General features: G+C 40.9%; 1 protein-coding gene across 3 annotated transcripts in view; it reads right to left on the reverse strand.

The window, feature by feature from the left end:
• MTNR1B (melatonin receptor 1B) overlaps positions 1-25,705 on the reverse strand; it is a 27,064-nt gene extending 1,359 nt beyond the window's left edge. Inside the window, exons 1-2 of one of the 3 annotated variants that reach the window (XM_071432778.1) lie at positions 24,872-25,703; positions 1-3,717 (exon numbers count right to left, since the gene is read on the reverse strand). The exon at positions 1-3,717 is cut by the window's left edge and continues 1,359 nt beyond it. In XM_071432778.1, coding sequence (XP_071288879.1) covers positions 2,849-3,717; positions 24,872-25,088 — 1,086 coding nt within the window. In that variant the 5' untranslated portion in view covers positions 25,089-25,703 and the 3' untranslated portion in view covers positions 1-2,848. Of the gene's footprint in view, positions 3,718-24,287; positions 24,590-24,871 lie in introns of those variants that run through there. The other 2 variants (XM_071432779.1, XM_071432780.1) reach the window with 2 other exon arrangements.

Genomic DNA, 25,705 nt, shown 5'->3' on the forward strand with positions numbered 1-25,705 from the left:
TCAAGGCCAGGCTGGATGGGTCCTTGAGCACCCTGGTCTAGTGGAAGGTGTCCCTGATCAGGTCAGAGTGCCTGAAATAAAATGATCTTTCTAGTTTCTTCCAAACCAGGCCATTCCACAACTCAGTGATTCTATTCAATTATTTGTGTGAGCTTAATTTAGGGTATTTGGGAAGATATCAGAACAAGGATTCTGAAAGTGATATTTAATTTTTAAAGAACAGATAAAATTTGTAAAATGACTTTATACAAATTGCAAGTCTGCCCCTCATGAGTATTGAGAGTGATAGCAGCTCATTTTTGTGGCCAAAGAAATGGTTCTAACATTTAAATTTATTTTATGGAGCTAAACCAATTGCTTTTGGACTCTATTCTGACTCACTCCAGTGAGAGATAAACCAAGGTCTATCAACTTGTTTCCAGTAATAGTTCACCAATAAGTCAGACAACCAATTTTGACTTTCAAGTCACAATTTTGACTACTCAGAGAAGTCAGAAAAAGCAGGACTGTCAAGAATCAAATTTTATATCCTTTCCTACAAGTTTCAGAGACGTTTGAAACTTATTTACTCTGAGGGAAATTTAACATGTAGATATACATCTATATTGTGCTGTGGACATCATGGAAAAAGATAATACGTATCAAAATTGTTTCAGACTTACAAAATTATGTTTCAGGTAAAACCTCCTTACTAATGATTGCTACGTTTAGCCACAATATTTTTATTTTCTGCCACGGGGTTATATTTGTCCCATCTCTTCATTACCCCTATGCACAAAATTTTCAGCTTCTTATCAGCTTACCACTGTGTGAGTCTGAGGGTGCTGGACTTCTGAGATTATCAGAAATCATGTGAAGAACATGAAAGCAGCTAAAATAATATTCACATTTGTTACTTTGCTGTACTTTACATAGGCTTTTGGCAAGCTAATAGAACATTTAAAATACTGTGGTTCTTTGATATTTTTCTATCACTCTAGCAATATAAGGGTGGTGTTTATTACATCTTTATGGCTTCAGAAGGAGTATATTTGCTGTACAAATTAATATTACTGCAGAAATATTTTTCATATTAGCCAGGTCAGGAAACCTGAATTCCTCATTGTTCCATTTCAATACCTGACATTGATTTACCAGAAACCTAGCTGTTCTAGCCTGAACAGCATTGCTAAGAAATGCTAAGAGTAATGTGCATTTCAAGCCTAATGATAAAATAAGCTCATTGACTGTGCTTATGCACAGATCCCTAGTCTGATTTCGAGATAGTACAACCACATTGTCTAAATTACTATGATGCTCTGGAGTATAACCCAAATTGTAATCTGATCTGCACAGTCACTGTTACAATTTGTTACCTGGAAAAGCAGAAACCTAGTTAGAATTTGAACTGAGTTTAAAAATAAAGCGGAAAATTATCTTTCATTTTATGAACTGCAAATATGAAGTGTAGGTAAACTATTTATGGAATTAAGATGACCTGTCCTTGCCTGAAATGTGTGTGTGTGAGCTACCAGATCTTTTTTAGAGTCAGTGAAGGTACAGTTACTGAGTTCTGCTGATAGCTCCCCTGATCAATAAAGATATCTGTTTCAAAAGAAAAGGAATAATTTCCTAGGACTCTAAGAACTAGTGTGAGCATTTAGAAAATGGATTGTGTGCAAACGTCTACACTGGGTTCATCCCAAATTAAGCAAGATAAATCCCTCTCTAGCTATCCAAAATTAGGTGTTTGAACTATTAATCAAAGCTGCTTTTAAAGTCAGTGAAAGGAGAGCAGCACCTCCACAAAGCAATTAATCTTATCCTTGGATGTGTGTTTATCATCACAGATGGAAGGAAACATATCTCCACTACAGGGAACCTTGAAGGCTGTCATAGGTTAGACACCAGCAGTGGGTTTTGTTCGAGATTAGATGTAGACATGTGAGCTGAGTTTGTCAGCTACCAATATAGTCAAAAGGGCTTCTTCTTTTGGCCTAGCATCATTTGAGATGATCTAGGATATCCTGTCTAGTGTTCAGTTGCCAGTACAGATGATCACAGGTCATATGCTATAATTTCCAGTCTGTCTCAAATGTGTAAGGTGTGCTAAAGTGCATCAAATGACATTTTATATAGATATTTTGGCAAATAAAAGAAATTCGATGAAAATTCAATCTTTTCTAAAGGAAGAATATTGTGTAAGGTAAATCTGTGAGAAATCAACCAATTACATTATCTACCATAAAATTAACCACGAAAGATGAAGCGAGTAGACTCAATGTATTCCCATTCTCAATGTATGTAAGTTTGAAGAACTTGTGAGGAAAGTCTCTAATGTTAATATTTGCTTTTACACAAATATTCTTCTCTCCAGTTTACAAATTGGATTCAAAGACACCATTATGGTCACAGAAATGCAATGTTTGGCTTACATGTGAAAAATAGAGTGTCTGTCTCACCCTCTGTTCAGACACAGAAGGGAGGAAAATACCACTCCAGAGCTTTGATGAGCTCTGATGAACACATAGACTCACTACATCTTCAAAGAAATGAATCCTGATCTTGTATAAAGAATACTCCCGCTGAAGTAAAAAAATACCTCATTCATATGTCTGGAAGCAGGATTCAGCTCTGAGAACTAAAACAGCTTGCACCCACCTGCTGCTTTAATTCTGAAACACCTTTTCAATTAATATCTTGTATCAATCACTAATCCAGAGCAATGTGCTTTACTATGAAGACAGTATTCCAGTCATAAAGTGTGATCCAAGTGGAAACGCCCCAAAATCAAGCAGGAATGACCAGAACATTACAACTATGATCTTAGTTTTCTCCATGACAAACTCTTGCATTGACTATTACACATTTACAAGGTTTCAGTTTTCATTTGGTTATTGTTGTTTAAAGCCGGAGAAGGCTTGCTCTTCTGGCCATCAGTTCCTCCTTTGGATGTGTCTTGGAAGAAAAGCCTTGGCATCCACAGTGACATTAAAATTCGTTTATATTCATTCCGAAAATTCTGATTAAGAAGACCATATATTATTGCATTAAGGCAGCTGTTGAAATAGGCCATTAAGTAACTTACAATGAATAGCCATTCAGGAACTTTTGGTGCCATTTCCGTAGGATCAATGGCTACAGCCAGTCCAATGAAGTTTAGAGGTGCCCAGCAAAAGGCAAAAATCACAAAAACAACAAACATGGTAAGAAAGTTTCTGAAGTCACTTGGCTTCAATCTTGGCTTTGTTTCTGACTTGACTCGTCTTCGAACTTGAAGCACTAAAACCCAAATTCGAAGGTAGCAGAAGCTGACAATGGTGATAGGGACGATGAAGTGAATGACCACCACAGCTATTGTATAGTAGGAGCTTGCAGTTTGGACAAACGTGCATGAATAGATGCGTGGATCATACTTCAAAGAGCCAACAAAAAAATTTGGCACAGTTGCAATTACTGTTAATATCCAGACTAAGGAGACGTACAACATTGTATTCCAACAGCTGTACACTTTGTCATAGGCAAAACTGTGACATATGTAGCAATATCTGTTTATTGCAATTGCAGTGATGTTGAAAATAGAGCCTATTACACTTAGTCCCATCACAAAGCCACTGGCTTTACAATGCGTTTCACCCAGTGTCCATCCATTGCGGAAAATAGCTAAGAGCACCAGTGGGTATGGATACAAGGCCACCACCAGATCAGCCAAAGCTAGGCTCACCACAAATGCGTTACCTGGAAGGAAAGAAAAATACAGAAGCATAAGTCTGAAAGCAAGCATAGCTGTGAAGAAGAAGAAAAGTGTTTCATTATGTTGGATGTCTGCAATGCTAAATTATTGGTGATGTCAGCCAGCAGCTGGTATATAGGACCAAGAGGGAAATGATTTTACAATGTAAGTTGGAGCACCACGGAAATATCTGGAGCAACGGGTTGTTTCAAGTCTGTTGGTGACTGGATTATGTCCTCCTTGCTCTTTTTATCTTTAATAAACATAGCCATCAGTGAGCCGTTACATAAGCACATGTTGAGTTGTTTAAGTGTAGCTAACTCCATGACTGTATTGATAAAATGAAAAAGAAAAAAAAGTCTGAATTGTGCCAGGTAAGTAAGCCATTATGCCATTCTATCCCATCACTGGAATGCTACTGGGCTTCACAAGCATAAAGGAGAAGGAGATACAAAGACTAGGTCTATAGGTATTGGAAGGATGTGTTGTTTTAGGTATACTCTAAATTGCTGCACAATATTCTGTAGAATAGATATTTACTGCATGAATGGCCTACCCATACTGCAGTTATTTTCTTTTTGGATCGTCTAAGGAAGAGTGGATCATCTTCACCATCCTCTGCAGAAAGGCATATTTAATTATACAAAGTTCCATGCATGCAAGAGGAAGTATTCATATTTTCTGATGATGATATTCAGGGAATATAGGTGATATGGTTGAGCCCTATCTTCTCTCTTTAACCAGTGTCCTTTTCATCGGTTTGAAATTTCTGACATTTTATCTAAGAGTATTTTTATAAAATAGTGAGATAGTAAACTATATTCCTGAAAAATGTTCTTTAGGAACTTCACTCTCGAAGACAGAGGTACTAATGTTGAATTCTTGGCATTTAGGTAACATAAAATGTATATGGTTTGTATGGTTTTGTATATGGCTTGCCTACTCTTTTTTCTTTCCTGGAAGTCCTTCACAACATGAACTGATATGGAAAAATCCAAGCAATTTTAAAAATTGGGAATGGAACATAATAATTTTTTTGGAAGGAGTGGTTAGGTGCTCCATTCTACATAATCTGAGCTTACTAGTCCTCAAATAACAAGTTCTCTATGTCATATTAAGAATGGCATTGACTGGAAGTCGTAAAAGCAACAACCATGTATAAATATGCTCATCAAAAATTACGGAATTTCACATCTACTCATTTCACATTTTCCCATCTGCTTTACATCTGTAGCTTCTTGAATTAAGGAATGGGGAGCTGTCTTTCTTCCATACACTTTAGGGGACCACCATGCTCAGCAGAATTTGCACAACAGCAAGTAAACTTAATGGAAAGCAGGATTATCCATCTGTACCCTCAGAAACATAGCCCATCTCAAGAGCAGTGCACAACTTATTTCAGATAGTTCCTTGTTATGCATTTAGTAGCCTGTTTCCTATATTTTAAAAAGTTACACAAGTCTTTCCATAGCTGCAGCTGGATGCTTTGTGAGGAAAGATTGAACAAATTAGGGAGATGATTGAGTGAGCCATGATAACTTCAAATGTCCCTATGATTGTTGTGATTCCAAGCAAGCTTCAGTCACAACAAGGAAGTTTCAAAATAGACACAGAGAAAAAAATTTTAACGGCAAGAAGAAGTGTGGGAACACCTTGCTTTGAGTCTGCCACTGAAGATTGTAAGAAAATAGAAAACAAGTATTTGTCAGTACTGGCCTAAATAAAGCTGATCCCTTTGTGCAGGAAGGATGAACTGACTGTGAAGGCCTCTTGTAGCCATGTGGCAAACAGGACAAAAAACGAAACTAACAAAAGAACAAGGGCATCTTTATCAGAACATATTTACATCCTGGCAACAAGAATTTCTCTTATGTTTTTTCATCACTGTATCTACAGAAGCTTTTTCATCACTGTATCTATAGAAGACAGAGAAGTCAGAAGTTGGAAGTCAGAAGAAAGGAAGGAAGAAAAAAGGACAGAAAAAGGAAGGAAAAAACGGACTCTTTTTTCTGTTTTAGAATGCCTTTTGGAGAAAGAGAGAATTTAGTCTAGTATGCTCACTATGATTAATCTAAACTCTAAGGCCTTCTAGCATGAGCTTCTACCCAAAATGTAATTGTTCAGTTGAAATAGAGCGGGCATTGAGCTCTTTCAATCACATTTGGAAATAAACTGTAAAGTACATTTAGCAAGATATTTTCAAAGTTTTGAGTACAATTTAGGACTTCTTGAAGATTCCAGGTGCAATGAATAAATAGAGTGAGCAAGGAACTTGTCAAAACCTTAATTTAATAGTTTACAACTCAGAAGAAAAATGGTCCAATATCTATAAAGGCCTCAGGTGATTTGTCACTTCTATGGCTTTTTACAGGGTTGAATGTTCCCACTGTGCACTGCAAAGTAAGCTCCAATGGTATTTTTCTGTCTTTGTGGATGACTACAGTATTAAGTTTAATGTTTATTACTGCAATGAATAATCTACAGAAGTAGAGAGAAACTTTTCTAATTCAAAAAACATAAATAATTGACATTTTGAGAAATCAAAGGTCTTAGACATTTTCTATGTGCTTGGAGAAAATAAAAGTTCCTTGACACACCTAACCCAGGGCTTTCAGAGTGGCCTAAATTACATTAATTATATAACTAAAGAGGTAACTTTTTGCTGCTTCTAACAAAATAGAAAGCACAGAATTTTCATCTAGCTGGAATTATTATCATTGCTTCTGGAATTTACTTGATGAACTTTGTTCTTAGATTTCAGTTTCATTAGAGAGAGAGGTATATTCATGTTTTCACTGGAGTGGAAACACCCCTTAATTACAAGAAGTAGCTACTGAAAGCAAAAAGTCTCGCCAGGTATTCAAAACTATGCACATCTGTGCTGTTTTAAACAGTTCTATGCATAAAAAAGAAAATAAGTTCTGGTATTGAATTTGGGTGCAACAGAACTAGGTAGGTATTTCATGAAGCATTCCTGCATACTGGTTTACTTACTACAATTAACAGGAGAAAGAGAACTGTCACACCCTCTTGAAATCTTGACATGACTTGATGTTGTGGGAATTTACTTATGGAACAAACTTTTTGGTAAGGCCAAAACTTTAAAGGGCTAAGCATCTGCCTTTTGAAAGGACAACTGACTTTTAATTTCTCTACTAAAACCAAAAGCAATTGCAATGAGCAACTATTTTTAAAGGTTTTTCTTTTCTGGTTTTAAACTGGTGAAAATGCTTAATTATATATCACATATCATGGTGTTTGGTTGTTGTTTTTTTTTTTTTTTAGGTAGTGTTTTGGTTGTTACACATTTGTTTAACAAGTTTTTATATGTTGCATACAGACATCATCCTCTTCAATCTATGACATCAGGTGGAGCAGAGAATTAAGTCTTTCACACACTGACATTTGAATTCTCTGTGACAGTACAAGCCAAGACCTAGGGTAAGCTTTGATTTAATGAGACATGTTAATTTGGTATAATGTTCAACAGCGTGTTGCTAACAGAAGGTGTAACATAATGCTCCAAACAAATGCCAGATGGGTGTTTGTTTTCTTTGCATGTGACAGTTTAAAGGCAGTGATATGCTCTTTTGTGGTTATGTTTCATTATTTCAGATATTAGTGAGGTTTGATATAAGGGAAAGAGACAGGCAATAGATTTCCAGCAGAACAACATATTTTAGAGCTTCCTGCCCTCCAGCAGATCAACACTGCCATCCAATCTGGTGTTGTCTGCAAACAGACTGAAGGGGTACTCAATCCCCTGGTCCAGATCACTAATAGAGATATTAAACAAGACTGGCCTGAAGAAGAATGCCAGACTCACAAGGACAAAAGCTTAGCATGTAAAAAAGACTTAGAGATTGTGGCTAAGTGACTTGCAGATTCCTGGACTGGAACAGAACTGTGTTCTTGGCCCTACATCCGCAGCTATGAATTAGTGCTGGAAGCTACATTTGCAGGAGGTGAATTTTAGGCTTATTAGGCAGATCTCTCAGCTGTCGACACAGACACAGATTTACTGAAAGGAGGTATCTAAAGTGCACCGTTGTTTTTGAGATCATGATTTTGGCATGCTTGGCAACTAGGCATGAATGTAACCCAAAACAAAACCTCCGCTTCTTCTCCCCTCTTCTTCTCCCTCTGGTTAAATATGGGAACACCAGTCCTTGCTGCGAGCTTGCTGCCTTGAGTTTGCCAATAGACGACAGGTGTAAAAGTGCTGAGTAAAAAGGCCTGAAGTTAATAATCCCTGGTTATTAACTTCAGTTTTGCTCGCCTGTGGCTCGCTCGGGTGCTGCTGGGGACGGTGGTGACACTCTGTTGCCACCTAGTGCGGGAGCCACGGCAGACGCAGCGCATCGCATCCCCTAGCAGGGCAGCAGGAAAACGCCCGGGGCTGGCTCTGCCAAAGCCAAACGCTGATCGTTAATCAGATACTACATTTACGGGGTGATAAATACTTTTCTGGGCTTCTGATACTTTCTGAGATTGCAGGAACTTTTCCACTACGGGGTATTTTCAGAAAGAAAAGGGTAAGCAGAAGAGGCAAGACAGGCTCTACTACTAGAAAATTTCACTGTTGCCTAGTAGTTAGGACACTTCCATGATAGAGGAACTCTTCTTTGAAAAAGACTTGAGTTTATGTCTCCCGTAGTCCCCAGAGAGTGCCCTACTCACCAGCCCTGCTGCTCTTCTGGGGTTAGGGTGCTTGTCTCTTTCTAGGTTATGTTCAAGAATTTCAGCCTAGAATCAGAATATACAGGTTACCACTTGTATTGTCGAGTGCTCTTTATCAGTATGGTCATCCAAAAAAAAGTTTAAAAATCCCTCTCATGATTTAACAGCAGGGAAACTGAGATAATTGCAAGAACTCTCCAAGACACTGATTAGGAAGAACACTCCAGGTTCATGAACCATGCTCTTACTTTTCTCTGTTAGATAATACCACCTCTGTTAGGCATCCTCTGGGAAAAGTGGCAGCACTGGTCCAGCTTTCTTCTCCCAAACAGCATCATAGTGGCATACTGATGCTGAGGGATGGAGCAAAGAGAAGAGCTAGAGCTATTAAATAAGGTTAGTTGTAGTTGTATTAAAAGCAAATAAAAGGGAATGGTTGCTGCACTAGGTAGTAAATCCTTAACAGATTTTGTAGATGAAAAAATTTTACTTGTGTTCAAGGGAAGACTGGAAAAAGTACTTGTAAGAGTACTTATTTGAAGTACTACATTTGAAGTTTACTTAACAGACATACCATGCTAGATTTAAGAACTCCTCTGAGATGGAAGGAACCACAAGTTGTAATAATAGAGAAGCATTGTGCAGGGTTGTTCTGTTCTCTTTTTCTCCTCAGTTCTTGCTTCCTTCTACTGCTTAAGACAGAGCACAAGTCTAGCTATGCCTTGTTCTGTGTGTCCAGCCATCTGAAACTAAGCTGCATTTTGCAGCAGGCTCAGGGGAGAAGATCCCCTATATCCATGCCCTAACAATGAAGTCAGACTCCTGCCTTGAGGGTAGTCTAGGATGGAAAAGGCCCATGTTATAGGTAAAAGTTAAGCTATGTTAAATTAGGGTATAGTTCAATTATATTGTATTAATTATGTTATATTAATTGCATTATGTTAAGAGTGGGGGGTTATTAGAATGTGCTAGGAGAAGGGTCCAGGGTTTGGTGGAAGGGTGGTCTGGCGGGGCAAGGCGAGGTCAAAGAGGGATTGGATGGAAGATCTGACCAATCGTTCAAAGCCCTGCAGAAATGGTTGGTCCAGAATGAACGGCGTTAAAGAACAATGAGAAGCCTGGAAATGGACCAATCATCATGCAGATCCAAAATGGACCAATCCTGGACTCAAAGGGGGCTATAAATGGGGGAAGTTTGGTTGGGTCGGGGTTCTTCTTTTTGGATACTTGTTTTGTGGGGAGAACCCAGTGCACTTGGGGTTAGTGCACTGTTCTGGTTTTGGCTCGCTGTGTGGGTGCCTGGGCTTATCCTGGGTACTCTGTTCCTTACAGCTATCTTAATAAACAAGAACCTCTTTCTCCAGAGAAGGTTTGGCCTTGTTCACATCCATAACAGCCCCTGTTGCTGCTGAGAGAATCATAGACTTGTAGAATCATGGAATGGTTTGGGTTGGAGGGGACCTTAAGTATCATCTTGTCCAACCCCCTGCCATGGGCAGGGACACCTTCCACTGCATCAGATTGCTCAATGCTCCACCCAGCCTGGCCCTGAAAACTTCCAGGGTTTGGGCATCCATGTTTTCTCTGGGCAACCTGTGCCAGTGTCTCACCACCTTCCCAGAAAAGAATCTGTTACTAATATCTAATCTAAGTCTACCCTCTTTAGTTTTAAGTCTCCCCTTTTCTAGTTTAGATGTCACACGGGGTGTGAAGCTGAGACATTCACTCTGAGGCTTAGTGCCATGGCACCAGTGGCAGCCCAGTCCCAGAACCTCCAGTTGCTGATAAATAACAACAAAACCCGACTGGTTTTTCACTGGTTCATGAAATAAGTCCTGTTTTCTATATCTGCCAGTACACATCAGCTTAATTTTCTTCTCTAGAAGTAATCACAGCTGTTGATTGCTTCAACCAAGAAAGAATAGGAAACCTACTTGTATAACTGCAAGTATGAAAACTCATTTACTGCTGACAAAGGGGCTAATATGAAAAGCTGTAAAATACAACAGGTGCAATCTAGTTAGATCCTATAAAGAGCTAGGCGACCTATAATTTTTAATAACTTTTTATTCAGTGTCTCAGCATTATATTGCATGTCAAAAAAATAAAAGTGAAATATGTAGCATTTTATAGGATGCTGCTTTGTTAAAGAAACAAACAAAAACCCTACACCAAAACTTGTTCAAGATCAACTATAAAAGACTGAAGTGTGGAACCAAACAAAGGAAGAATATTTCACTTATAAAAACTCTGGGAAAAACTTCATTATGCCCTGACAGATTTTAATTTATATTGTGTGAAACAATAGTTCATTCCATCACCTTTATTATTACTTTCATCTTTGCTACTGTATCTAAACTATATTTGTGTCAAAGGAAATTATGTTGGTATTTTTATTACTGTAACAAAACGTTGCTCAAGTCTTTAGAATAACTTAACTTCCACCTTCTTTTATAAAAAAAGACAGGAAATTGAAAAATGAAAATAGTTTTGTTCAAAATAAGACCATGTTTTGTTTTGTTAAGCTGTTTGGTTTGTGTTTTGTTCTATTTTAATATTTGCTAGCAGATTAGTTGAATTTTAAAAAAAACCAAACAAACCAACAAATCTCAGACATTAAATAGTTCTATTTTAAAATATAAGGCTTAAGATATTACTGAAGATACTCAGGCTATCATGCTGGTATATGAAGTGAATAAAACTGGGGACTATTGGAGACTATGGGGCACAATCAGGATCAATTTGCCAAGAGATTTGATTAGCCATGATAAGGCGCATCTTGTAGTTTAGCCCTGCAGACCAATTTAAACAGCCCAGAATTTTTTGACCAGTTTAGATGTTGGGGTCTCCACTTAGAGAACATAAATCATGCAAGTGGCAATTTCCTCAGTGCTTTGCTCAACTGCTCTGTAGGGCTGCAGGTGGAGGACTTGCAGCCTGTGACAGCTACTGAGACAAATATGTGCTAAGCATGGACATGTCAACTGGTTCCATCTGCTAAAAGAAACCAAATCTAGGCCCATTACTCCTCCTATGTACTTTTGGGTGTTCCTGTGTTCAACTCCCAGACATGGTGGAGGATCCTGGATTTTTTAAAATAGGATCTGATACACTGCAGTAAATAAAGTACACGGGAACATCTAATTGGAAAACACTTATGTTGACAAGTTGCCAATGCTTCTAAACAACCCATGAGTCCCTTCATTATAATCTTCTTTTCTTCTCTTGTTTCCTGTTTCACCAAGGAAGAAAATAGATGATACTCAAAAAAATGGCCATTATAACTTTTCAGAAAGGAAAAGCCTTACCCTTTCTGTTCTGAGCTTTTGGAAGGCCTCATTACTGTACATGCATAGGGAGATGAACGTCTTCAGAAGCTGTTGTCAGACTCTGCCATCTGCTTCTTTTGGAAACAAGGTCTTAAAGCAAAGTACAGTGACATGATTCACCTTATAATGATACTCATAGGTTTGTAAACAGCATGTGAATAGATGAATAAATAAAATGCTTTTAAAGAAGATGATTGTGTATTCTCTTCTGAAGTATTAGCTGCTTTGTGTTCCAACTCAATACAGACAAAGTGTGTAATGATCATTTGCTGAATCAAGGTCTTTTCTGAGAGCCAGTAGAAGCCTTGGAAAATAACAACAACTCTACTGTGGCTAGGCCTGCAAGCTGTGATGTTGAGATAGGTAAATGAGGGGTGATAGGCATGCAACCAGTATAGCCATAGGACCACAAAAGCTGGAACTGATCTCTGGAGTTCATCTAGTCCAACCCTCCCATTCAAAGAGAGATAGACTACAGTGGGTTGTTCAGGGCCATGTCCAGTCAGTCTTTCACTGTCTACAGCCACAGAGACTCAACAACTTCTCAGGGTGACCTGTTCCAGTAAGGAATCAGTGTACAGGATATTTACTGTTCTCACTAGGGAATAGAGGCAAGATGCTGTCAGTTTTGTGACAGATGAGGGGTCTACTTGATCTGCTAAATATCAGAGGGTACTTAAGATCATACCTGTTACTATGCATGCAGACACCAGACATGGTCATTAACAATGAGCTAGACTTGCTTGCTCAGAAGAAGAGGCCCCAGTGCAGATTAGAATAGATGGGGCTTTGTTTTTCTTATACTTCTGCCTTCAGATTCTTAGTAACACCAGAACTTTTTGAACAATCTTTGACTGGACAAAATAGCCTGAGCCAAACACAGAACCTGGACCAGGAAACATTTCCAGACCAGTAAATCTACAGACCAGTAAAAGCACAGAACTCTGTGGGGGTGGAGCGTGGAGTCTGGTAAAGGCTGCACAGAAAGAGGCAGGAGGCACCAGCTCCTAGCAAAATCATTTTCAGAAAGCAATTCCCACTGTCTTTAGCAAGGCTAGAATGCTCCTCCCTATCTAGATACTCACCTACTAGGTTAGAATAATCTAACCTAGATTCTGCAGAATCCTGTTCCGCATGCTGCTCTGATGACCTTTGAGCACTGTGAAGTGACTGCAACCAGCCCTTCAGACCAGCTCCTTGTGGCAGTTCCAGTTCACCCCAGTGAGTGACCTCCTGGCCTGTGACCCAGAAACACAGCTGTGGGTGACTTCTGTCTGCCTAACCTACTGAGTCACACCTCTTTTACTCCATGAATACACTTGCAAACTGGAGCAAACCAATATAGCTTTTACTAAGATGAGCTCAAATGGAAATCACTATATTTTATATATATATATATATATATATATATACATATATAAACTACATGAGAATGTTTGAGAGTGTTTGAAGGTCACCTGCTTCACCATTGTGTTTGCTCTCCATAAGCAAAGCAGATATTCTTGCTTCATCTTTAACCAGGAAGCTGGCTGTACAGCAAGTTTTATGGTCTTTATGGTCCTAGCATACCAGGTGTTTCATAAGAGTGACTAAAGAAGATTGTATTGTATTTAGATTATCCAACCAAAGGCATAATTACAGGACCTCAAATTAGTTAACTTTTCTTTCACTCTGAAACAACAGATGTTCAGTGCTGCAATTGGACTCTGGATTGTATAGTTGAGGTTTCATACACAGCACCATAATCATAGGTAAAATCTTATAAACTCTTTCAACCCATTTACCAGTAGGTATTTTTTTCTAGGCAAATCGATATTGTTACACCATCCTTTACAAAGCCTGCCTCAACATCTGATTAATATTTTACACATTTTGCTTCTAATGACTGCAAAGGGAAGAATAAAAAAAGAAAGGAAAGTCTTGCTTAACATGAAAACCTTTTCAGAAAGTAATCTTTTGTCCATGGGCTCTAACCCCACCTGTGAATCTAATAACAATTACTTTTGCAGTTGCTTGAAAAATATCTCAGGGAGACTTCCTGTCCTTGAGTAGGAGTGCTCTAAATTTCTGCAGCACAACACTCACTTTCTGACATTATATTTTATGCCAGTAAAACACCTGGAGTATAATGGTGTACTGTCTGACTCGTGGAAGGGAAGTTTGAATTTTAAATATTCTTTCTGTCATGACCACTAACATAACAAGACAAAGGCATGCAAAGATACCAGTCCCCTATTAATCAAATTTTTTTTCCTCTCTAAGAATCTAAAAATTACACTCTGTACATTCCAGTGAGTAACAACTAATTTCAAGCAAGCTGGTTGGAATGTTTAGTCTCTTGAATATATTCACAAGACTCTTAAGAACCTTAAGTGGCAGTTCACAGAAAGGAGGGATGGACAACTCCCACTTGGCACGTAGTGACTATGCCATTTACATGCCTTTCCTTGTCTTGAAGAAAAGCAGCATGTTTTAATATAACAGCCTTTTATTTCTCAGTAGAAAATCTGATTAGAGTTGACTACTTCTAAGAACATATTTTAAAAGTCCTAAGGATCACAACTCCAATGAATTTCACCATGGACAGGATCTGCACAGAATCGGCACCTTGAATAGACACTTTTTTCCATTAAACTGTGTGGATAGTATTCAAAAAGTGGGTTATTTTTACTTGAATAAAAAATTGGCACATAAAAATGCTTAGATTGATTATTATTACATTTATTCATAGGTGATAGCCTTCACACAAAAGGTTCTTTTCCCTATTTGCACTCAAATGAAACTCTGTGTACACTTGAATTATTTGGAAAAATTGAACTGGTTTTAGAATGAAAGTACACTGAGAATTTTGGGTAGCATTGGAGCAAATCATAGAGACCTGAGGATGCTGCTTGTTGGTTCCTGTCTTCTTTGCAGTGATATATTTTACAATTTGCTGCTAGCTCTAAATTTACAATTAGTTAACATAATTATATTTACAAGGGCTGAGATACCAAGTGGATATTTTTCTTGTTAGTCAGACTGTTAGTTCCAGGAGCTGCATGTGCTATCTTCTGACAGCAATTATTGCCTACGTTGAGCAAATACGGCAGTATAAACCAACAGGTAAGCAGCTGTTGTTCTATAGCAAAAAGATGACAGTATAAATGGAACTATCATATAAATTATTATCATCTTCATAAGGTGTTTAAACATTGAAACTGATCCAAGTCCATAAAACACAGCTGAAAAAATTAGTAAGTCTGTCAGAAGGGTAATGTTTTTTCTACAGACATAATTTAAGCAGCATTTATTAAACAGTGTAATCAAATACCTCTACAATTAATAAATAATTAAAAAAAAGAATCCCAACAGTTAGGATTCTAGTCATTTGATGAACGTGCTTAAGGTGTTTTTATTGCTTTCATGTCAAGATGTAGCTGTCCCATATGAAGCTGAAATGTCAATGCTGCCTCTGATATATCTCAGTCCTTATCAGTATGGAGATTAAAAGTAAACCAGAAGATTCTAAAGCAGTTACTGTTGTTAGGGAGGACGCACCACAGTGTTGCACCCACAGTGATTTAGACATGTTTCTGTGGGATTTTGCTGTCAGGAAATCTGTTCTATGCCCATATCAAGGTGAAAAGTTAAAAAAGCAGAACAACTGCTTGGATTCATTTTTGGGAAGATAAAAATTGTGATAGCATTAGTATTCCCTTCTGTAAATGAAAAAATGGTTTTATCAGCTCAGGATTACATGGCTGTTTTCATAAGTATTCTTGGGAACGAGGCAATGTACTTGCCAGTTCAAGGCACCAATATGCACTGGTAAAGGATAACTTCTAAGAAGCTAAAATCTGAAGCATATCTGAAGGTAGTGGTACTCATAATAGATCTGAATTGGAGTAGGAGTAGAATTTACTCCTAGAGGCAGAGAACAGGTTGTCACTGATTTAATGGAATGAGAGTAGTCTCCTATAACATCCTCAACACAATTATTAAAGTCATCTGGTGACTATATATCTGCTAAGAATAGATGAAAAAGTTAGTCTTTCAAACTGAGTTGTCCTAGCTCTCTGTGGGGAGGTTTGGTCTCTTAGCTCTGGCTGATTGTGCCAAAGAGCACCATGAATCCTTGAATTGCTTCTGCTGGTCCATGCAAGAATAGAGCTTTACTGCAGAGACGTCATTCCTGATGCAGCCAGTGTGTCTTGCAAAAGGAATGTCAGTCCAGAGTCCAGGAGAGAGCTGGCAGGAAAAGGGAGTGCTCCTAAGACCCATTGGAACTGCCACAATACAGCTGCTAAGAGCTTCTTCTAATTTCCTGTATCTTAGAGTATGTTTGCATTGGTTATATCAAGGAGATGAAAGAAACTTATTCATACTCTGAGCTGAAAAAAAAAAAAAAAAAGCAAAAGCTGTGTGACTGTGTTAGACTAGACCTTAAGGGGAGCCTGAATACACTGTTGCAGGAAAAGCATCACTCTAACAACATCATTTGGTTTTCCTTCCCTTGAAACATGGGTAGAGTGGACTTGTGGCAAATGAAATATGCAACATAAATACACCCTCAGATTCTTCTTCACAAGTTGAGGAAAACATATTTCTGCAGCTCAAATAAATCCTTATAGTTCTATTTCCTATAAGGATAACCATACCAATACGTCCACTTATTAAGTGGAATAGGATTTAATATTACATTCTGAAAGAAAAGTATCTTGGACCTGATCTTGGCAATAAACTTCTTTTTTGCTTATCAACAAATGGATTACCATACAGGACAAAAGTAAATGGTAATTCAGAGCAATGATAACTTGGCAATAATGTATTGCCAAGTGCTTCAAAGGAAGATACAAAATACCCTATGGCTGCAGAATAACCTGCACTAAGTTACAATTTTACCCTAAACAGCATTCCCTGTGGTGCAGATTGATAGAGAAGTTATTTTTCTACTTTATGACGTTTCTGTACTCTTAAATACTTCTTTCCATCCCTCTAGGATCATAATTACCTTACAAACTTTCTGTTTCTGAAATAATTTAAAATTCTGTACCCTTCAGATTTTTTCTCTTCTAGAACAATCTTAGGTTTCCACTTTTCACTTTTTTCTAAATTTACCTGCAAGATTCATCTCCTTTGTTAAAGAAATTTTCTTATTTTGCAAATTAATAATACTGGCTGTTCCCTTTGCTCTTTCTACTTTTGGATTTACTTACAGGTTAACAAAGTTCAGAGTTATTATTTCATAAGTAACTTTGAAGACTTCTTTTCTCATTTGGTTACTGTTTGAACCAAGTCTCACAGAAAAGAGGATGGAATTGGTGATGAACCCATTCTGTTTCCTCTCCAAGAAGAGAATAGAAGTATAATTAGAATTATGAGATGAGTCACGGGCACATGACTGAATAGTTCTAGAAGTTATATGGAAAGATTTGGAGTATTGATCATTTGGAGGTATTTTCTGGGAAGAGGTTTCATATCTTCATGGACAGACTTCACCTAAGCATATGGGATACCAGCTTGCAATCCAAGCTGGCAGAATGAATAAAAAGAACTTGAAGTTGAGAGATGGGAAGAGAGCTTGAGAAGAAACCATAGAGTTTCTTCATTTAACACCCAGGGCAAGGAAATCTTGGCTTCAGGAAGGTGGTGGCAAAAAATACAGAAAACGGGAGCTCAAACATTGCAGAGTTCAACTGGAGTGGTAATATAAAAAGCAGTAGAGTCAGTTAAAGGGTTCCAGGAGCCTATGCAATAAAATAGGGGATCCAAAAGCAGTAAGAAATAAAAATAAAATGTTATGGAAACAATTCTGCTAGAATGGAATTGCACCAGTGATCAGAGAAGAGAAATACCAACCAAAAGGTCTATTGTCTTCATAAAAGAAGGAGAATGAAGAGAGAGATTGAGAGAGAGAGAGAAAGAGACTAGAGAGGATATCCTGGTAAAAGACAAAATTACATTGGGGAAAAGTTACAAAGACAATGTGCAGTGAAGAATGCAGAAACCTGAAATTGGATGAGAACACCCTCCTTTTATGAGGAAAACATTAATGAAGCCAATTTAACAATGCAGGTCCTCATATGTTAAGGAGAAAATAAGCACAGAAATGGCAGCTGAGTTCTGGACATACACCCAGCAGATTTCTTCAATTCAGAGTCTATTTCCCAATATATCCCAGCCTTTGTTTTCATAAAGAACAAAGACATCCCTGAAGAGCCTGCCATAGAAAATAAGGTTGTATTGAAAGTAGATGAGATTATTTTGGTTAAATTAAATACAAGAATAAACAAAGCAGACATAGCTAAGAAGGGGACTTGTACATTTTGATAAATAAAAGAAGCTAATTAGGAAAGTGAAATCAGCTGTATTGAGGAGCTTAGGGATTTGAATGTGAAGGAAGTTTGGCATTTCTTCATATTAAAGGTACAAAAATATTCTGTAACTTGCTTCCAAAAGAGGGAAAAATATTAGAAAAAGTTCCAGATCTAGATGGAGAAGAAGTTGTCTCAGTAAGGACAAGAAATGAGGCTAGAAGTAAAAGATATGTCCACCAAGAAAACTGCTAGAGAGAGCAAGAATTGATAAAATAGAACCTGACTAACCCCCTAAACTTCTTTGACTTCAGAAAAACTTCTAAAATTATTAAAATTCCCTTTCAGCACAGTCAAAAAGAGGAAAGGAAAGACAAGTTAGTGGGGGAGTGGGACCCTGAAAATTGATTTAAAGTGGCTCCTGTTTGGAGAAACATTTTGCTAGACCTTTTAATAAGGACAAAAATGGTGGTCTTTGGGGACAAAGCAGGTTGACAGGTGAGAAATTAGCATAACTGCACTACAATAAAGCAAAAATATCAGAAAGATTGAATATACTTGTAGGCAGAAATTTGTTAACATCTGTTATCTCAGAGATAGTGTTGTGTTGTGAAAGTATTGAGAGCTACATGTGGGACCTGTAAAAAGGGGCTGAAATGTTCTCTAGTCCTCACTGCCAGTAGGGAAGTGCAGATTTCTCTCAGGCTTGAGTGATTTGATTTCTCTCAGAGCTTGGCTCCCACATGCATCCCAAAGAGCAGTGTTGCCATGACTCACTTGCAGCTGTGGTGCTCTCACACTTTACTACCCATTTCCTCCTCCTTTGCTATGGTGCTGCACAAATGCTGTTTCTTTTTGCATGAAAAGCAATTAGTCAGGGAGTAATAAGAACAGCAAACCAGTGTTGCCACCTCTGGAAGATTAGTTTGTCTACCATAGAGTATGTGTTAATATGTCACCTGTATTCAAGGTGGGAAATTTTTGAAAAGAAAGAATGAATTGAGAACTATTTGGGTTCTTAATCTCAGTTGTAGCCAAGACTGGAGAGACAAACTCGAAGGGATAGGAAAATTAAAGATGCATGTATAGACAAGTGGAATAAAAGTCAATGTGAGCTTATACAAAGTGGCTGTACCAACTAACCTGATCATCTTTATATAATAAAAGCTGGACTTGGACTTTCTGGATCTGGGAGGTTGCTCTAAACAAATCTAGCCTTGGAATCACCAGGGTACCACTTACAGTTTGCTGCTACCACTTCCTGGACAATGATGAAAGAGAATTGTTGGACCGGAGGGAGATAACCTACATTGAACTAATTTTGTCTGTTTCAGAAGTATTACGTCACCAAACACAGAGAGAACTAATGAAATTTTGTAATACTACAAATTTGAGAGCCTGCTGATACATGGACATGCCAAGATCTTTTTTTGCTTGAGGACTGAAAGACCAGAAAGTGGATAGAGTATAATAACACGAGATATGAGGTCAGGCACTGAAGGAATAATTGTGTAACAAAAGAAAAAGAAGAGCTGCATCAGCAAGTGACTGCACCAAGAACAGTCACCCATATTATGCTACCACATAAAAGTAAAATGTGTCTTCAAGGCATGCCAGGTCCATTTTGTCTATCCAGGAAAGGACAGAATGGAATGTTAATATTTTCTTGAGAGTATTGGTGGTACTTCATCTGCATTACTGTGAACAGGTCAGTTTTCTGTTAAAGACAGATTAATTTAGTTTGGAAAGGCCTAAAAACCCCAGGAAAATCAAGAACTCAGTTACTTAGAGGAAACTTTAAGTATTTGACTTGTCTACTACGGAAAAAAAAAAGCTTGAGGGGTAAACATTTGTTTACTTCCCATTAATATTGCACAAGAGTTCTCAATGGGTGGAGAAAAAATCCATTCAAATTAAATGACAATTGTAATTCTACAAATAAAGATATCCACTCTAAGTAAGCAACTAATAATCACAAAGTTAAAATAAAGTAAAAATGAGTTTGAATCATGGTAAGAGATAGAAAACTTTTATTCTAAGTGTTGGGTTCAATGAACTTTTGTGAATGTTGAAGCTATGTTTCCATCAATTTCTTAGCATTGAGCACCTTTAAGGAGAATGTGAGAGAGAATATGAAAGCCAAACACATCCAGTCCCAGAGTTAAGAATTCTGTGGATCCAGGGTTCAAGAAGTAAGGAGTACAAAAGCTGAAACCATCAGAGTGGGATCTCATGATCCGATCATCAAAATATATTCTTGTCAGCATCACTGCTGGTATTAAAGGACAATTTTTCCAAGTGGTTTCAGAAACAGGTTTCTCCACTGTCGTTTTGTAATAGATGGATTCCATCACAGGAAACAACTACCCTGTATTCCAGTGGACAGAAAAAATAATAATAGAGGAATAAAGGAGGGAAAGAGAACTGGTGTGGCCAAAGAGATGAAGAATAACTGAAAACAGCATTTAACAATGGGGATAACTTACCTTCAGCTGTATCACAGAGATGTGGAGTGAGGGCTATGGGAAGGGAAAGAGCATGGAAAAATACTACAAGACTTGCTTATATTGCTGAACAAGTTTGTTTAGTAGATGGATAAGTACCAATATTATAATCCTACATGCAGGATTGTTTATTTTGAACAGATAATCATATGAGAAGCATTGTCCATCTCTAGAGCCACATACACATTAGACAAAACTAAACATGCAAATACACCGATGCTCTTACAGGTAAAAGAAACATGAATTTTGATTTAATTTGTGTTGCAACAGCACCTTGCTATTCAAATGGAAATCAGAGTCTCACAGTGCTGTGTTAGCTGATATATATAGAAAGGAAAATAGTGGAGAGGGTGAGGAGGGCTGACAAAATGCACTAAAAATACCACTTTCCACTAATGCATTCTTTGGCAATGCACCAAGGTTAATACTAATATTCTGCCAAAAGTCAAAGGGTCCCAAGTCCTCATTACTATTTGAAATGATATTGAGTTAATGTGCCTAATTCTCACTTCTCACTGATTTTATGTTGGCTTTAGGACCAATGAAGTATAAATGGTTTGCTTTATCTCTGTCCTCTGGGAGATGCCTTGCTGGTTCCCACTTTCTAGAGTGCTTCCTACCAGGTTCTTACCCCAGCCCATAATGTTACATTTATCGCTATAGCTATACAAAAGTATCTTTAAGGTTCTTAAAAGCATCTAGTGGCTTGGATTTACTTGAAGCACTTTTGGGATACTTGATCACCCAGCAGTGGTTGTTGAGCTCATGTAAACTTTAACACTTCAAAAGTTCAGCAATATAAAAGCTGCTGTCAACCGGGCATGTTTAATTGCAGGCACACAAAATCAATAATTGTTTCTGAAAATTCAGAACACATTTGACATTTCAAATAGAAAGGCAAGCTGATTTAATTTTATTATTTCCACATACGAAGTTTTATTTAATTTTGTAGTGTGTTAGATGAAACTGCTCTCTTCCCAAATTAGAACTGATAAAAGCATTAATTTCTGTAAATTAAATCACTTTCAGAGATCAGAAGTTGCTCAGCCTCTCACAGAAAGACTGGGTGCAGTTATGTAAGATAAGCATGTTGATTCATACCAATTATGCTATGCATTACTTGGAAAAGTCTTCACAGATTTTCCCCAAAACCAAATTTAAATGTGGGAAAGAGGCTCCTGTGTGATCTGAAACAATAATTCTGTTGTAAGTCTGTCAAAATTCCCATGTTTGAGGAGTGAATGAGCAATGTCCTGAAACACCAATCCTAGCTATTCTTTATTTCTCTCCTGCTGAACATAACAGGGTACAAGCCCAGTGGCTAATAGGTCATTTTATTTCACTCCATTCTTGCACCTCCCATTATATAACAGCATTAGAATAGATTTACTTTTCGTCATGCTTTAATTTTAAGGGCAGTGATGCATAACTACATTGTTTCCAGTTATCAGATCTCTCTGTGAAGTCTAGAACAGAATAGTGTTGATAAGTCCTGGAAAAACTGCTAGACCTGTATTGCTTTCTGAAGGTATGATTACTTCTTGTGCCACAGAAGTAGGCAGAGCTGGTTAATTTATTTCTTATACACCTGTGACTTATTTGAAGTCCCAAACTCTCATCCAAGAAAAATCTCTCACTACCTTCTTCAAAGGGAACCGACTGCTCATGATGTATAGCTCTTCCTTTTTCCTTCGATCATCTAGATGTCTTCCTGTCACAACCATTCCCCTAACTTCATCTTTTTCTTCTCTGACAAGGTCCAAAACTCCTTTCATGCTGTTTTTCCTCACCATTTCACTTTCTACTGCGTTCACTTCCCTGGCAGGTACAAACACATCGTTTCTTTGTTCAGAAAAGAAACCTGCAAGTCCACCTGCTTCTCCACCTTTCTTTGTCAGAGGCTAAGGGCTCCTTTCCCATCCCCTCTATCACTCCACCCACATCAGTTTCCAGTCCTCTTCCACTCTGCTTCCTCCCTAAGAAATTTTTCCTGAAAAGGACTTCTGTAGACATTTACCAAACTATGCCCTTTGAGTTACACCTCCAAGAGTCATCTCCCCCTGATGTAAAACTAAGAACTGCCAATTTAAAAGGTATTTAACCTTATGAAGATTATGCAGAAAGAATTCCCTGCTGTTTTTCACAGTACTTATCAAAGATAAAGAGATCTTTGGGACAGGGTCAGTGACATCACATTAAGGATTATCCTAGAAGATCAATTAGCAGGTATTTGAACTAGGGAAGACGACTACGTTTAGGGGATTTTTTGTTTTGTGGTGTTGTTTTTGGTTTTTTTCGGGGGGGGGGGGATGGGGGGTTGGGTTTTTCCCCCAACAGTCCCAGGGTGCCACAGAGTACTTTGATCAGTATCTTGAAACTTACTCTTCCAGGCATCACTCTCTTCAAGTCCAAACTTCCCTTTGCTGTTGTTTGGGTGAAGGGAACGTTTCAGAAGAGAGTCCCTCTCTTCCTCCCCCTGGACGGGATTTGGTGCTTCGGGCCGGCCGCCCCCTCCAGCGAGAGCCCTGTTCCCTGGGCGCTTCCTGCCCCCGGAGCCCAGGCGCGAATCCCTCGGGAACTCGCCTTCCCCCGGCGCCGAGGGGGCCGGGAGAGCGCCGGTGAGTCACGGCGGGTCCCGCGGGACTCCGTGCCCCGCCGCGGCGCCCAGCCCAGCCCAGCCCAGCCCAGCCCAGCCCCGCTCCGCTGGCCCGGGGCAGCGCCCGGCGCTGTTCGGCAGCCGCGGTCCCGCTCGGGGCACGCAGGGCTGCGGCTCCGCGGCGTGCGGCACTGCCGGCCTGGCACGGCTCTGCTTCTCTCGGCTTGCTCCCCCGGGACGGACAGCCCAAGCACAAGCGCACGGACTAGCAGCGGCCACCCCATGCCTTCCCTCGCTCAGCCAAACCACCCTTGCAGACGTTCTCAGGTTCGGTGCTGCTCGGGGGAGGGTGGTCTCTCACCCCTGTGTAAACGGGACTTGCTGGCATCTCCCGTCTGCAGCTACACGTGCAGCGATTGGGGAGAGCAAGAGTTACCCCTCCATAAGCTGCTTTTGCCCCTGATTCCGATTTAACTTAGAGCAAGAGCGAAGGAGCGCCTGCTCCCCGTTAGCAGGAGCTCTAGTCACCGCACGTGAGACACGACAGCGCTTGGGAAGCGACACTGGTTAAAAAAACCCCAAACTAACACCCCCACTTCCCCCAGGAGAAAAAAGCCAGCAGCTCTCCCTCCTTCCCGGTGGCAAGGGAGCACCCGCTGGCGCAGAGGATCGATTGCAGAGCCCTCTGGCTCCGAGTGCGGGGAGCGTAGTGCTTCGCTCTCCTGCCAGCTCCCAGAAAAGTTTGGGTACCCCGACCTGCGTGCGCATGGAAGACGAGGGAACTCGAGTCCCGAAGGAACGAGGAGTTCCGGGAACAGCTAAGTACTACAAGAACTATAGTAGATACACCACAATTTCGGGGGTAGCACTCTATACTGCACCGACACCCAGCATCCAGCCGAGTGCGGGTGTGCCCAGCTCTGCGCATCAGGGAACAATCGGCTCCATCGACGGGGGAGCCGGAGGGGCTGCAGGATCCGCACGCCGCGGGACGTGCGCGACTCAGGGCCAGGAGGCAAATAGAGAAGTTGGTGAGAAACTACAGAGTTTTGTAGTTTAAAACACGTTGTAACCAGCCCGGCAGAGATGAGGAGATGAAGCCAGTACGTTTAGCAAGTAAAAACCGCAGAGCAACATTCTAGCACACACAAGGAAAAAGTGTAGACACGATTCAAAGACAACACCGCACTTTATTTGTTGCGTTCTGGTTGAAGGATATGCGATGAGGAGACAAGAAGGCGATTTCGTGAAGACTACCGTGAACTCTGTTGCGGGCTCCAGAGAGCGGGCTAAGCCGCTTCCCCACGCATGCACAGCACCGTATCTTTAGGACTCTTGAGCAAGTTTTAAAAGCTCCTCCTTCACTCCTCCGACGGCATTGGGCAGGCTTTTTGTCGCCGGATAGCACCGATTCCCCTCCTCGGGAGCTCCATAGAGACCACATAATGCCTCATTAGGAACCACTGAAGGACCTGCTTTCCCGGACGGAGGGCAGCATGAAGCCCGAGGGGAGCGCAGAGGCGGTGCGCTGGGAAAGGCGACTGAGCGCCTGGGGGTCCCTGCACACACTACAGGGCAAGAACCCACGGATGGGGGCTCTGCCACCCCGCCTTCAGCGGGCGGCCCGCACGGACTCGGCAAGCGGGCTGGACTCCTCAGGACAGCTGGAAGCGAGGACCAGGATAGCGGCGGGACTCCGGGCGCTCGCTGCTCCCTGCCACCGCCGGGGCAGGGTGCGGGGGTGAAGCCCTTACCTGAGTTCCGAAGCTTGCGGTTCTTGAAGACGGAGAGGATGACCAGGAGGTTGCCCAGGATGTCCACCACGGTGGTGAAGATCAGCACGCTGGACAGCACCGGCACCACCCAGGCGGGCCGCGGGGCGCCCGCCGCCGCCGCCTCCCGTTCCGCCAAGCCCAAGCGGCCGCGCCCGCCCGGGTCACAGCAGTTCCTCAGGGAGCCGTTCTCCAGCATCGCGGCCACTCCGTCCCGGCGCCTCCCCGCGGTGACCGGCGGCGGCCCCGCGGACTGCCCGCGCGGGCGGGCGGGAACGGCTTTAAGGGGCGCGCCGGGCGCTGCTCCGCCGGCAGGGGCGGGAATGGGGCGGTGCCAGAGCCCCCTCCCCTTTCGCGGGCGGTGGGGGAAGCCCGGGGGCGGGCCCAGCCCCGCCTGCGGGGGGAGGGAGGCGGTGGCCGGCGGGAGCGGCGGCGCGGAGCGGGAGCGGCGGGGGCTGCCGGGGCGGACGCAGCATCCGCGGGTAGCGGAGGCAGCCGCGCTCGGCCATTCCCGGTGACAGCTTGCGTGGCCGGAGAGCCGCGGGGACAGGCGAGGGCGGCGGAGAAGCCCCTGTCCCCAAAACGCTGCTCCTGCCCCAGGGCTCAGCCACGGACATCCGCCATCCGCCGCCGGGAGAAGCGCTTGTTCGGGGGTTGTTTGTGATTTGGTTCTGGGGAGTTGGTTTGGTTGTTTTTTCCCTGCCCCGCGGCTCGGACCGCGGTGTTCCCGGCAGCGCAAGGCCAGCGCTCCCCCCGCCGCTCTCGCCGCCAGGCACACGGTGCCCAGACGAGTGTTCCTGGCACATTCCCTCCTGT

The sequence above is a fragment of the Agelaius tricolor genome, unplaced genomic scaffold (assembly GCF_023055355.1).
Source record: "Agelaius tricolor isolate 1412-34295 unplaced genomic scaffold, bAgeTri1.0.p SCAF_9, whole genome shotgun sequence".
NCBI classification, from domain to species: Eukaryota; Metazoa; Chordata; class Aves; order Passeriformes; family Icteridae; genus Agelaius; species Agelaius tricolor.